General features: G+C 45.1%; 1 protein-coding gene across 1 annotated transcript in view; it reads right to left on the bottom strand.

Annotated features, from left to right (window-relative positions):
- Window positions 1–5,991, bottom strand: part of LOC150039000 (N-lysine methyltransferase SMYD2) — a 54,552-nt gene extending 48,561 nt beyond the window's left edge. The window contains exon 1 of the mRNA XM_090328111.1: window positions 5,637–5,991. Within this exon, the coding sequence (XP_090184237.1) occupies window positions 5,637–5,809 (173 nt within the window). The 5' untranslated portion in view covers window positions 5,810–5,991. The remainder of the gene's footprint in view (window positions 1–5,636) is intronic.
- Window positions 5,992–13,418: the final 7,427 nt, after the last annotated feature.

Raw genomic sequence — 13,418 nt, 5'->3', positions numbered from 1 at the left:
ATTTTTAAACAATATTTTATGGGCTGGGAATGTGGCTTAATGGTACAATGCTTGCCTAACATGCATGACAGGTTTGATTCCCCAGTACCCCATACACAGAAAAAGCTGGAAGTGGTGCTGTGGCTCAAATGGTACAGTGCTAGCCTTGAGCAAAAAGCAGCTCAGGGACAGTATCCAGGCCCTGAGTTCAAACTCCATGACTGGCCAAAAAAAAAAAATCATTGTGTAATTAGTAGGTAAAAAGAATATATAGGGGACCGGGAGTTTGGTCTAGTGATAGAGTGCTTGCCTAGCATGCACAAAGACCAGGGTTCGATTCCTCTATACCACATACATAGAAAAAAGCCAGAATTGGTACGGTGGCTCATGTGGTAGAACACCAGCCTTGAGGAAAACCCAAGGACAGTGCTCAGGCCCCGAGTCCAAGTCCCAAGACTGGCAATAATAAAATAAAAAGTATACATATATATATATATATATATGGCTTTTACACAAACTCTAACATATTCATATCTGCCTAATATATGGACAGAAAATAGTTGAAACAATTGAATTTTAAGTTTTAGAAAATAATATAAAGTTAATTACCTGGCAAGAAAAAGAAGCAAAAGTGCATCAGCTCAAGGAGCTGTCAGAGATTAAGTCTCCAGTGAACCCCACAGTAGTTCAGGCCAAAGAGCACAGAAAGGAAGGTCTCACTTTGCTGTCTACACCACCCACCGTTCTTAGAGCAAAATAAGAACTTGCACGGAAATGAGCTATGAGCTGCCACAGTAGTATGATTCAAAGGAAAGTCACTATGGATGGATGTCATGGTCAGATTTTGTTTTTCTTCAGGAGGATTTCATGCTTCTGCTTTGGGGAAGAAAAGGTGTTAGCTGGTGATATTAACTTCTCCCACTTGAGCTGCTGTTCTCTTCTGTCTGAAATCTTTTCCAAATGTGTGCTTTGGTCACTGAGCTCCAAAAACGAACAAATTCTGTTCCCTTCATATGAGAAATACACCTCCTTGGTTCCTGGTCTATTCAAGTCTTAAAGGGCAGATCCTAACTAGAAACACCATGCTGAACAGGAAGAGAGTGCAATCAAGACATCCCTGCTGTATGGGAAATTTTACCTTCTTGCATTTTTCTTTACAAATGTTTGTTTAACCTCGAATTTAAAAAGATGACGCTCGCTAGGCTTGTGCTCTACCACTTCATTCACACTTCCAGCCCAGTTTTTTGCTGGTTATTTTGGAGATGTCTCACAGATTTTTCTTCTTCCTGAACTGGCTTTGAACCATGATCCTCCAAGTCTCAGCCTTCTGAGTAGCTAGGATTACAGGTGTAAGCCAACAGCACAAGGCTGAAGAAGATTTTTTTTTAAAGACTTTATTAACATTGATTTTTACATCATATTTCAAATATCATGTTTAACAAACAAGTATTCAAGTTTCTCTACATACAATCACTAGTACATAGATTTAGAACATAATTAATATTAAGCTGAGGGTTTGTATGTCATAGATACACATCAATCTATATAACAGAAGCTTTATCTATGTACGTGTGTTGTAGCGTTGGCATTCAGAATTCAAAACACTGACAATGGACCCTAAAACCCAATTATCCTTCTGGGGGACTCAAAATGGAGAACTCTTCATTTCACCTTTGTCTTAGGATACAAACAATGGTGACCAGAGTGATCAACAACTTCCTGTGTATTCTTCCCACTATCCCCCTTCCCAGCCTCCGCATTATAAATATGTCCCTGAAATTGCAATATTTTATCACATGATCCAGTGATGTCTGACATATTTAGTCAGCAAAGACTATCAGACAAAACCAGAATGATTTTGACATTTGCTCACTATGAGATGTCGTTCTACTTTAGCTTGGTAGTACACACACAACTGACAGATAAAGGAACCTGGAAGGTCAGAGAGCTTAATAACTGCCTAAAAACAACCATCCCAGAAGGATGGAGCCAGAATCCACACTTAGTCAATAGGCCCAATAGGCTTTGCTGCCTCTATCTAAATAAATGAAACACATGAACTCTTAAAAGTGGCAACACATTATTTCCTTAAATATTAGTGAAGACAACTGACTAATACTCTTTGGTATGACTTTTATGAGGAAATCTACTGTTTTAATCTTACCACCCATTAAAAATAAATGGATTTAAACAGAAAAGGGGACCCCCTCCTTGGTATATGTGTCCAACTGTTCATTTAGAGCGAAAAGCAACTTGGGAGCATCTGAATTCATTTTTCCTCCTGAGGCAACTCCCAGATAAGGTTTTCAGAATAGAGATTGGCAGGAACTCTAGGACAGCTCCTCCTTCCAGTGCCCAGCCTCAGACACCAAGACAGGGCCAATTCAGAGGAGTTTATGAACATCATCAGGATTTCATGGCCCTTAACCACTGATGAACATCCACTAAAGATTATTTCACCAGCTTAGTAAAACAAGAGAAAAGACAAGACAAATAATGGAAGAGGATTAATCTGGGGACATTAGGGAAAGAGTTTTCATAACTACTTAGCACATCCGAATCATGTGTTTTTGCTCACATAAACATTTGAGTTTTTAAAATGTCTTTAAGAGAATCACACAAAAATAGAAATTCACAGAAACTGGGTTCTAACAGCCCTGTTCCAAATGAGCCTTTCTAATTTCACCCATGCTCAGAAAAACCCTCCAGGAACAGGACTGGTTTTCTTAAGCTAGAGGCGGCATCTCAGGAACCAGAATGAATACTGAAAAATAGCCATTCTCCCTTTCTGAGGCTCATAACATTGAGTGTTAAAATACTACCAATTCTCAGTTTGAAATGCCTTTACTTCTCAATAACTAAAGTGCACATTCACTCATGTGTGTGAGTGTATAAAATGTTTCTGAGAGGGACAGCTCTCCAAAACGGATAGCCCTCAAAAGAAATCATTTATTTGTTTAGGACTGCCTTCTAGCAGCTCACATAAACCCCCAAACCAAGAAAGTGTGATACAAATTTTTCACTCCCAGAAACATACCTTGGAAATTACCTAGCTGTGAGAATTTGCTTCTGTAATAGCTTTTCTTTTCTTTTCAGTCATGGAACTTGAAATCTGGGCCTGGGTGCTGATCCTGAGTTCTTTGCTCAAGGCTAGCGCTCTATTACTTTCAGCCACAGCTTCACTTCCATTTTCTGGTGGTTAATTGGAGATAAGAGTCTGCATGGGCTGGCTTTGAACTTCGATCCTCAGATCTGAGCCTCCTGAGTAGCTAGGATTACACGCGTGAGCCACCAGCTCTGGGTATCCCATTGTTTTTCCATGTACAGAATACACATGTTCCTGAAGACATGATTTTTTTCCCCCAGCAAAATGAGTTAAATTCTGATGCAATTAATATGACATGGAAGATCTTAGATGGCTCATTTATTTGAAGCAATGTTGTTCATATTGCATTTCAGGTACAAGAAAGGATAAGGATAGTCTACAGGACCAGATAGTAGATGCTGACTGTAAGCAACCTTATTTGTAGAATTCTACTCGTAGCCTTTGAGGGCTCGTAGAGTCATATATGTGTCAAAAAGAGCTTGTGCTAAATCTATTAGAATGATTTAGCCACTAATTCTGGATGAATCAGTTATAATAGCAATGAAATAAGACAGTTATTTCAGTGTGCATGGGTCTCAGAAATATTTTTCCTCGGGTGTTACTTTAGTTGATTTCAAAGGACATTATGGGGAAAGAAAATGAAATTTGAATGTCGACTGAACCTAAGCTAAGCAAAATATGGTGGAATGTGCATGGGAGAGCTCTAGAAAGAGGCCTACAGGAACTTAGTGACACTAATGGATTTCAATCTGAAAAATGGCAGAGAAAAATGGGCAGCAAATATCAGTCACATACGGCAGCACTGACTGTACACTAATAAAGGTTGGTGTGCAAGTGTGGGTACCAAATAGAAGCAGCTCTCAGTTCTTCTCCTTCCTGCACCCAAAGGTTTGATTTTTAATTCAGTGGAAAAAGAGATGGGCAACCGTCTCCTGAGTACCTACTATGCACCTCGTATGCGCCCTCTTGTCTCACAAGCACAGAGCTTTCCAGGAATCACCAGGGTCCCTGACAGAGGCTCCTCCCCGTGCTGGGTGACCTGCTTTGCTCCTGCCACTGCAGACACCCACGCTGATGCAGACTCCCAGCCACAGTGAGGCTCGCAAGATCAAGGGACCAGTCTCAGCAGCCTTTTTAACTTTGGGAAAACCCAATGCTCACTTCACTCAAACGTCGCAAAGTGGTGCCATGACCCTTTAGCTCTTGGCTCACCAATTCAAAGAACCACATCACATACAGCCCTTCCGCTGCCCACGGCATGATTCTGTGTCTAGTTTCTTTCCAGGTTCCCTCCCCCCTTCCCCCCACAAACGGAAGACTGTTCTGGCAGGGAGTCCGGACAAGATTACTATCATATGCAGCCTTTGTCCCCTCCTTTGCTGTCTTACTGCAGAAGGTGGCACTCAGGTCCGGGGACATCCAGTGCTGAGGTGTGTGAGGGACTTGAGATCCATTCTCAAGAGTGACCAGCAGGAACTCAGGTTACTTAATCTTGGCCAGACATCTCCATTTCAAAGGTGAGGAAGAAACAGGTTCAAAGACCATGAAGCAGGGCCCTTCCTCAGAGGGTGGTTGGAGGGCCTGCACCAAACTTAACTCCATCACTGCCCAGCTGGGAGATGGCAGGCACTGGCATTAGGCTTCCCCCCTAATTTGCTGATGTGCATGTAAACCTACACGCAACTCTCTGGGTTTTAGTTATTTCATGAGCAAAATGAAGGGATGCAAGCTTGGCTATTTTTGAATGTGCCTTTCGGTTCTGATGCTGTCATAAGACTTGGTGTGATACACATAGGAGGACACACACATATGTCATAGGTAATAACATGGACACAGGTAGGCAGGTAGAAGGCTAGAAGGATGGATGGATGGATACAGGTAAATACTCATACGAAGTGAATACAACAGTTTACAACTGAATTTCGTCTCACTTTTGCCGCCTCTCCCCAACGACCACGTTTTCCTAATGCTCAAAGTGGGACAGGTCTCCCACCCTGAAGACCCCTCCAAATCGAGGGTACCCCACTGGCTTCTTTCCCAATACCTAGTTCAGAGGGGAGGAAGGGGCGGCGGGGGGAGTCCACTCACTGACTTCACTACCGTTCCTTTGGGGAGAAAAAGGCCACTAAGGCAGAGGCTGGGGGGGAGGGGAGGCGGAGGGAGGGGGCGGAAACCGGACTGACCGTGGAATCCGGGTCCCCGCAGCCAGTGCTCCCAGTGGGCAGCGCTGTCCAGGCCCGGCACAGGCTGGGCGCCCAGCCCACGTGGGAGGGCAGAAACCGGCATGAGGGTGTGGGGGGAGGGGGCTGGCACATTTGTGAGCCTGCAACTCTGCAGAGGCGCGGGACGGGGTGTGCGACGGGGAACCCGGCTGCTTTCCGCAGGCGCACGTGGCCCCGTCGGGCGGCAGGGGGTGCGGAGAGCAGCGCGGCCCGAGCGCCCCTCCCCACGACCCCGACCCTCCGGCCGCCCCGCCGGCGGCGCTAGGACCCCGCGCGGCTCGCGCACTTCCCCGGCCGCGGCCGCCCGCCGCCCGCCGCCCGCCGCCTACCTGGCGAAGCAGAGCTCGCAGTGGTTGCCCCGCTCGTTGACCGTGAGCACGTAGGCGTAGGCCGGGCAGGAGAAGAGCAAGTCGCCCACCTGGAAGGGCCGCAGCGCCCGCAGCCCCCGGCCTTTGCCCGGGCTGCAGAAGCGCTCCAGGCCGCCGTGGCCCTCGGCCCGCATGGCGGCTGCGACCGGGGCGGAGGGGCGCGCGGCGCCGTTGTGCCCGAGCGCGGCGCCCCGCGAGCTGTTATTGGAGACGCGTCACCCCGAGCCGCGGGGGGCGGGGTGGGAAGCGCCCGCGCCCCGGAAGGGACGGCCGCGCCGGGCCGCGCGCCCCGGAGGGGGGGCGCCCTCCCTCCCGTCCCCCCCACCCCTTCCCGGGCGCGGGATCCCGCCCAGGACCCCACCCCGGCCGCACCCTCCCCGCCCCTCCCCGCTTCCCGCCCCTTCCGGCGGGGCCGCCACGCAGAGCCGCAGCCCCGGGCCCCGCAGTCCCCCGGGCCGAGGCTGGGCTGGACCGTCGTCCGTGGACAGAGGGGGCCCTCCGGCCTCCCGCGCCGGGCTGTGTGAGCCCTCGTCGCGGGAGCGCAGTCGGCGCCCGGCCCCCCCGGTGGGCCCGGGGACGCCGTGCTGCGGCCGAGCGGGACGCGGGGAGGACCTTGGCCGGGGCCCGGGGTGGGGGGGGCTGGGGTGGGGTGGGGGGGTCAGGGCCCTGCCCGCCGTCCCCACGCGGCGCTGGGCCCCGCCGTGGTTTTCAGCCCCTGAGTGTGAGCCCAGGAAAGTCACTTGGGTCCTGAGTCACAGAGAGGAGCCAAACTCCAGAAAGTTGTGACAACAGTGCCTGGCGGGCGAGCCAGCCCACCTGCTGCTCTCTCCTTGCCGTGGGCTTAAGAGAAACCCGGGCCCCCCGGGAGGGTTTATTAAGAGAAACCGATGGTGTGGCCTTAACAAGCTAGGGAAGACTGGAACGTTTATCTTAAACATCTGCCAAGGGTCTAGAGGCGAGAATTAGAGGTAAGGAGCAAAGCTAAGCATCGCTAGTTGAATAAGAGCCTTAGTTATCCATGACATCTGGCTGGCCATTAACCCAGCTTTCCCAGGTCCTGGAGAGATCATCTCTGCCACAGAGGGTAACAATGTGATTCTCATGAGATGATGTCTCCAGAGCCAGGATGCTCTTGGTGGCTGGTACTTATTCCCATTTGCCATGATGGGTCCGAGAGCTTTCTCAAATGCTACAACTTTATGTATGTATAGTTGTGGATGTACTGATGGATTCTTAACCGACGGTTTTGTTTTCAACATTCTGATTTCTGGGGGAAGCTAGAGGTCTCCCCAACACAAAAGATGAAAAAGACCGACAGGGAAGTCCACAGTTCTGATTGATACTACAGTACAAAACTTGGTGTTTGAAGGATTTGTTGTACAAAGCCATCTACTTGTTGACTTGTGTTGCCCATAGGTTCCTTCCCCCCCCCCATACCCTCCCTTTCTTTTTCAGGACAATTTCCGCAGAGCTGTCTTTCTCAGGTGAGCTGTGGCTGTGACAGACTTCAGGTGGTTGTGCCCGGTACAACAGTCTCATTTCAGAAAGATCCCAGTGTTGAACTTAGGTGACTCAAGATGGGGAAACGGTCAGTGAAGCAACAGACATGAATTTCGGAGCTTGAGTTACGTTGAAAACTGTGTTTAAAATAACCAGCCAAAGGAATGGCAACCGCCCAGCCAGGGCAGACCGATGACAGCTGTCTTCAGGCAGCTCGTTCTTGTCACTCGGCCACTCTGCATTCTCACATTCCCTGAAAGAGGCTTCACACTGCCAGGGGACATCGGTCCTTTGCCACACGCTTCTACCCCATGACCTGAAAAGAAAGGCATTTTTTTTTAATGGTTACTCTGCCTCGGTGAAATGCAGGAGAAATAGTGAAGATTGTTCCCTTTGCTTAATTTCTCTGACCTAGGAGAATTCCCGAATCAGATATCTTTCCAACTGAAGATTAACACATGGAAGAAATAGCTCTAGCCAGGGGAAATCAAGCTCTCACAAAGAAAGAAAGAGTAGGAGGAGCGTAAGCCATGCATAGACCATGTGTGGAGGGGCTCCATTTACTGAGTACTTAGTGTCTGGGGGGGGGGCAGGTAAACATCAGCACCCTTGTTATTAAGTAGCTGAATAACAGCATTGAAGAACATTAGGTCCTTACCCCAGTAAACATTACCTCAGGTGATTGGAAGGAATGGCTTAAGGCTGGAAGTAATGAGAGGATCCTGAATGTCCTCAGTGCAGTCCCAAGGGCCCTGATGGAAGAGACAGAAGGTGGCAAGGTGACCCACCCACCCAGAGGGGCAGAGATTGGATTGATATGATAAGCCAAAGAATGCTAGCCTCCAGCAGAAGCTGGAAGAGGCATGGATTTTCCTTTGGAGCCTCTGCAGAGCATACTGCCCTGCTGAGATCTGGTTTTCAGCCCAGTGATCCTGAGTTCAGACTTCAAAACCTTGAGAAGATACATGTGTGAGGTTCTAAGCCATCTCCCTTTGAGCCATTTGTCAGAGGAGCCATGGGGAAGTAACACAAAGTATCCAGCGGTATAATTTCAATACTGAGTCAACAAAGTACAGTTGAAACCCTGGCATTTTTAACTCCTTCTAGAAGGAAAAGACAATATACCAAGAAAAAGAGACTAATGGTACAAGTTTGCTGGGGTAGCAGAGGATTTGGCAGTCCAGGAGACTATTTTTATTAAATGTTTGTAGAACTGGGACCCTGTACCAGAAATACTCTTAGAATACAGTATTATTGAATCCTTCCGTTGGCATTTTATAGATGATGACCAAAAGTTAAAAGGACTTGTCCTAGGTTGGGTATGTAGCTCAGTGGTAAAGTGTTCGCCTAGTACATTCAAGACTGGGTTCAATCTCCAGCAACGCTCCTCTCCCTCCCCCCCCCCCACATTACTTGTCCAAGTAATTCCAGGATGTATGCCGTGTGTGGAGGCCCTGGACCACCATACCATGCTGCTTCCCTGCTTGGCCTTAAGCTGTGGAAGTCTTTGTCCAAAGGGTTACTAGGAAGGAGTAGGGAGTAGGTCTTAAGATAGAGCCTTGTACTTAGGGATTAGATTGCATTGTGTGGGGTCTGTGGGTGTTTAGACCATTTTAACTGGCATAATCAATCAGATACCTGCTTAGAAGGAACATTTTTGTGACTTGAATAGCTAAGAATTTAGAAGGGGGATGGGAGAGGAGAAAGGTGGAGAGGCTACTGGCCTTGAAAGGGTGGTGACTGGTGATAGAGAGGAGAAATTGGCTGATAGAGAGGAGGAATTGGAACTAGAAGAACTTTTCATTAATAAGACATTGTGACTGGGGTGGATAGATGGAAAAGAGAAGGGGAATATGAGTAATAGGACAACTGACCATCACCTCCTTCCAATCTGTCAATCTCAATCTCATGACCCACTCAAGTTTACTTCCTCTCTACCTCCAGCTCTCAACTCTTAGCTATTTCTTCCTTTGTAGTATTTCTTGCCATATCTCCCTCTTGTCCCCTGCGTAGGCTCCTTATCTGGAATAGTTCAAGCCTCCTCCGAAGCTTGGTTGGGTCAGTGTTGGAGACTTCAGTAGAGGCTCAGATATTCCAACTGTCACCAAGATCTGCCTTTCAGCCAGGCACCAACTCAGGAGAAATGACACTGTAGAATATCAGTTTTTAGGATTGCAGATATCTAAGGTGTTAGGGACTCAGAGCTCCATCATAATTAAGTCATATAATGCAGGAGAAAGGATTCCTTCTGCTTAGTAAAGATTATCCAGGACTAGAGTAAGAAGGGACTAGAAGGGACAACAAGGGGGAAATAAGGGTATTTTTCTAAGAAAAGGTTATGAGCCATAGTCCCCTTCTAGACTGAGCTGTGAAAAAGTGGACTACCCAACTAAACTCCCATCCATGTGAGGAGATTCAGAACACAGGTATGTGTCCTAGTCTCACATGGATTCCAGAAATCCAGAAACAGAAGTGAGGGGGAAATGACTAAAGCCTTTCAAAAGTCTCCTATGGGAAGCAGGACGATACTTCCCATTGCACGGAGAAACCTAAAGAAGAGTGAACCCCCTGCATGATTCGAAAGAATTGTGTTCCCTAACAGATTCCAATCCTGCCACCCAAGGTGGCAGAATTAAGAGATGGGGTTTTGTAAAAGTGATGCAGGGTTAGTGCCTGCATGAAGTAATTAAAGGAGTTTCTTTGGAATCTCCCACCATAGGAGGACACAGCCAGAGGTGCTGTGATTAAGATATGGGTCCTTGTCAATCTTGGACTTTCCAGACTACAGAGTCGTGAGCAACAACTGAGGCCTTTTGTTATAGCAGCCACAGCAGCACTCGGGAACAGATGTGGACTGATGACCAAGAACCAGGCATTTCCACCCCTACCAACCCCTTCATGATATTAGTAGCATGAGTAGCCACCAGAAAGCAAGAGAGTAAGAAGTTGATTGGGGAGATATTTTATCACTCAAGGAAAATGACAGATAATGGAAAACATCACCATGTCGTCTTCTTATTGCTACTATAAAGGTGATGTACATAGGGATTAGTGTTACATAAATCAGGTAGCGAGTATGTTTCTTTTTGAACAGTCTCACCTCTTCCCTCATTTTTCCCCCAGTTATTCCCTCCTTGATCCCCCTCCCCCAACAAGTTGTATAGTTCATTTTCAACAAAGTGTCTAGTGAATATCAGTACTGCATTTGTTTACCAGCATTTTTATACTTCCCCTTGCCTGCCCCCAAACAGATAAACTTACATATGAAGTTCATTTTGAGAAACAGTGTTTTATATGATCACACACACATAGCTATTGAGCCTTTGTGATCTTCTCCTAAGAATATACTCCTTTGGTCTCCTTGTGTGAATGTCTAGAATGCTGCATAATTTATCATGTTCAAGTGTAATTGTTTTTGTCTTTTACCATCCTAAGTATTTACTGTGGATTTATAGGCATATTCTAGTTACAAAAAAATAAGGGAAACCATGCAACCTGTTTCTTTTTGTCTGGCTTACTTCACTTAATGTAATTTTTCCAGGTCTTTCTATTTCCAGGTCATTCTTTCTGGTGGAAACATGGAATTCCATTGTGTATATATGCCACATTTTCTTGATCCATTCATCCACTGAGGGGCGGCTGGGTGGATTCCATATCTTGGCTATGGTAAATGAATATGGTTCAATGAATCATGATTGTGCTTGTTGCTTTAGTGTAGCTATCTTTGTGATGCATTTTTCTTAAGCAGGTGAATTTATGGGTGAACTTCCTGAACCATCTCTCCTTATTCTATGGGTCCCAAACCCAGTCTATAGACATCAAACACATTGTCTTCGAGTAGTTGCGTTAATAAGCACCCTTTGTATTTAAGACATTCCAATTGCCTCTGATTGTTTATTACATTACGGCCATGCTGTTCTTTAAAACTCAACTTCTCTTACTTAGCTTGAGTTGTAGCTTTTCTGAGAAACTTTCTCCAATTTTTGTTCCCATAGCAATCACTACTTTCTAAGATAAGTCTTACCTGTGGCATGTTGGCATGTATTCACCCACTTTCATACACACATGTGCATACAGTTGGCTAGATTCGTAATCTTCTCAGTGAATAGTTTGATAGCCACTATATTCCGTGTTAGAAGAGTCTGCAATTTTTGTTGAGTAGCTGCAGGAATGAAAGAGCTAATGAAGTTTTCATAGGTTGAGGACATTGGTTTTAAGAGTAGGTGACACTGAAATGTGAACAAGCGCAGACTTTTATGCCATATCCAAAGAAAAAATGAACAATTCTAGATAGGCAAATGTGGGAAGCCCTTAAAAAGAGATGAGCATCTCTTTCGATCAGAATCTTTATTCCAAGGTTGTTGTCAACAATTATAAGAGAGATGCGAGCCCACTGCCAGTACCTCATGCCCGTAATACTAGCTAGTCCAGAGGCTGAGATCTAAGAATTCTAGTTTGAAGCTAGCCAGTGGAGGAAAGTCCATGAAGTTCTTACTTCCAGTTACCATCAAGAAGCTGGAAGTGAAGCTATGGCTCAAAAGGTAGAACACTTTCCCTGAGTAAGAAAGCTAAAGGACAGTGCCTAGACCCAGAGTTCAAGCCCTAGTACCAGCACATGCATAGATGAGAGGGTTTTTGGTGTTCCTTTAGATCAAGGATTGTGGTTGTATTTCCTGATCACAGGATTCTAAGGGCCTGCTTAAAATGCCTGTGAATCGGAAGGGTTAAAGGCACTGTGTGGTCTGCTTTGTTGTCTTACTGGTCAGGAAGGTGTGGACCTGAGCTTTTACTTCCAGGCTGAGCTACAGCAAGCACCAGATCACTCTCATGCATAATTCATAGCCCAACACCAGCATCTCCACTGCATTGCAGCTTTTTCCCCCAGTCACAGTTACCCCAGGAAAAACTATATCAGGTACAGGAGTAAAAAAAAAGAAAAGAAAAGTAGTACACATGTAAATTATCTGGACAAGTAGACCAATTCCCTCTTGTATTTCAGAAAGGAAATAAATGTAAATAAATGAATAAATAAATAATAAAGCTTAAGCTGATTTGTCCTCACAATTCTGGTCATAACAGTTCAAACCAGAAACTGATAATTGAATAAAAATACAACAACAAAAGCTGAAGAACTGGCTCCATTACTGACATGTTTGAACCTGAATGAGACTTGAAAACTTTAGAATTTTTTTCCTGTGAGAAGTATCATTACTTTAAAAAAATCCATTAAAAACAGAAAAATACCAAATGTAGCAAAGCTCAAATATCTTGAGTATTTTTTCCCTATAAAGCACAGCAAACAACTTTCTTATTTTTAGGGAGGTAGTGTCATCTAGTGGCTAGAAGAGGGGGCCTGGTTACAGAGTTTGACCTTGAAAGCTAAATTGTCATACCTATGACCCTTCAGAAAAATCACACTGATTTTATTAAGGAGCAGGAAATTTCCATAAAATGAAGAGATAAAGTGTGATATGTGAAAACTCAAAGCCTTATTCTACTTGTTTCATTCTACTTCTAGAATCATTGCCTAGAATTTGAATATATAATAGTCAAGTTTATTTCTCTTATATAAGGGAAGAAAAATACAAGAGAAAAAAGTAAATAGCTGCAAGAAAGACTCTGAACACAGAAAGGGGTCATCCATTCACACAAAAACTGAACCTAGTCTAACACTGTCATCTTAATAAAGAACGGTTTCAAAACTTAACTATCTTTGACTTATTTGTTTAATTCCTAATAAGTGTTAATTTGGCAAACCATTAAGATAAATATGACATTTTCACAAGCCTGTTATTTGAATGGAAGGTGTACAGAAATCAAATGAACATTTGATCGGAATAATTTCCTTAATCAGATATTTATTTTAATGTTTTATACTTTGGAGACGTAGCACTTTGAATGTAGCAAATGAAACTTACTTTTTTTTTTCCCCCTTGCATCTGTTGTTACATTTCCTTTCCTGCAAGCTACATTTCTTTTATTCGGTATTTTGTAAATTGAAATAAGAACATTAAGAATGAGGGAAAATTAAGTAGGGGACAAATGGAAATGTAGCATTCAAGGTCAAAAAAATGAACCAAAGTGAATCAGTTCATTATTCAAGCATTGATTGATAGAACCATGTACAATGTTCTCTTGAGTACTGTTGAGGACCTAGAATTAAAGTCGCTAGGAAGTTAGATTCTAGAAAAGGACATTGGTTAGAAAGTGGCGAGGAAGCTTTCCAAGCTCAAGAATGCCGGT

This window comes from Megascapheus bottae, unplaced genomic scaffold, assembly GCF_031878675.1.
Source record: "Megascapheus bottae isolate mThoBot1 unplaced genomic scaffold, mThoBot2.hap1 H_1, whole genome shotgun sequence".
NCBI lineage: Eukaryota > Metazoa > Chordata > Mammalia > Rodentia > Geomyidae > Megascapheus > Megascapheus bottae.
Note: the sequence above shows the minus strand (reverse complement) of the source record. Positions and strands in the feature narration are given on the sequence as shown.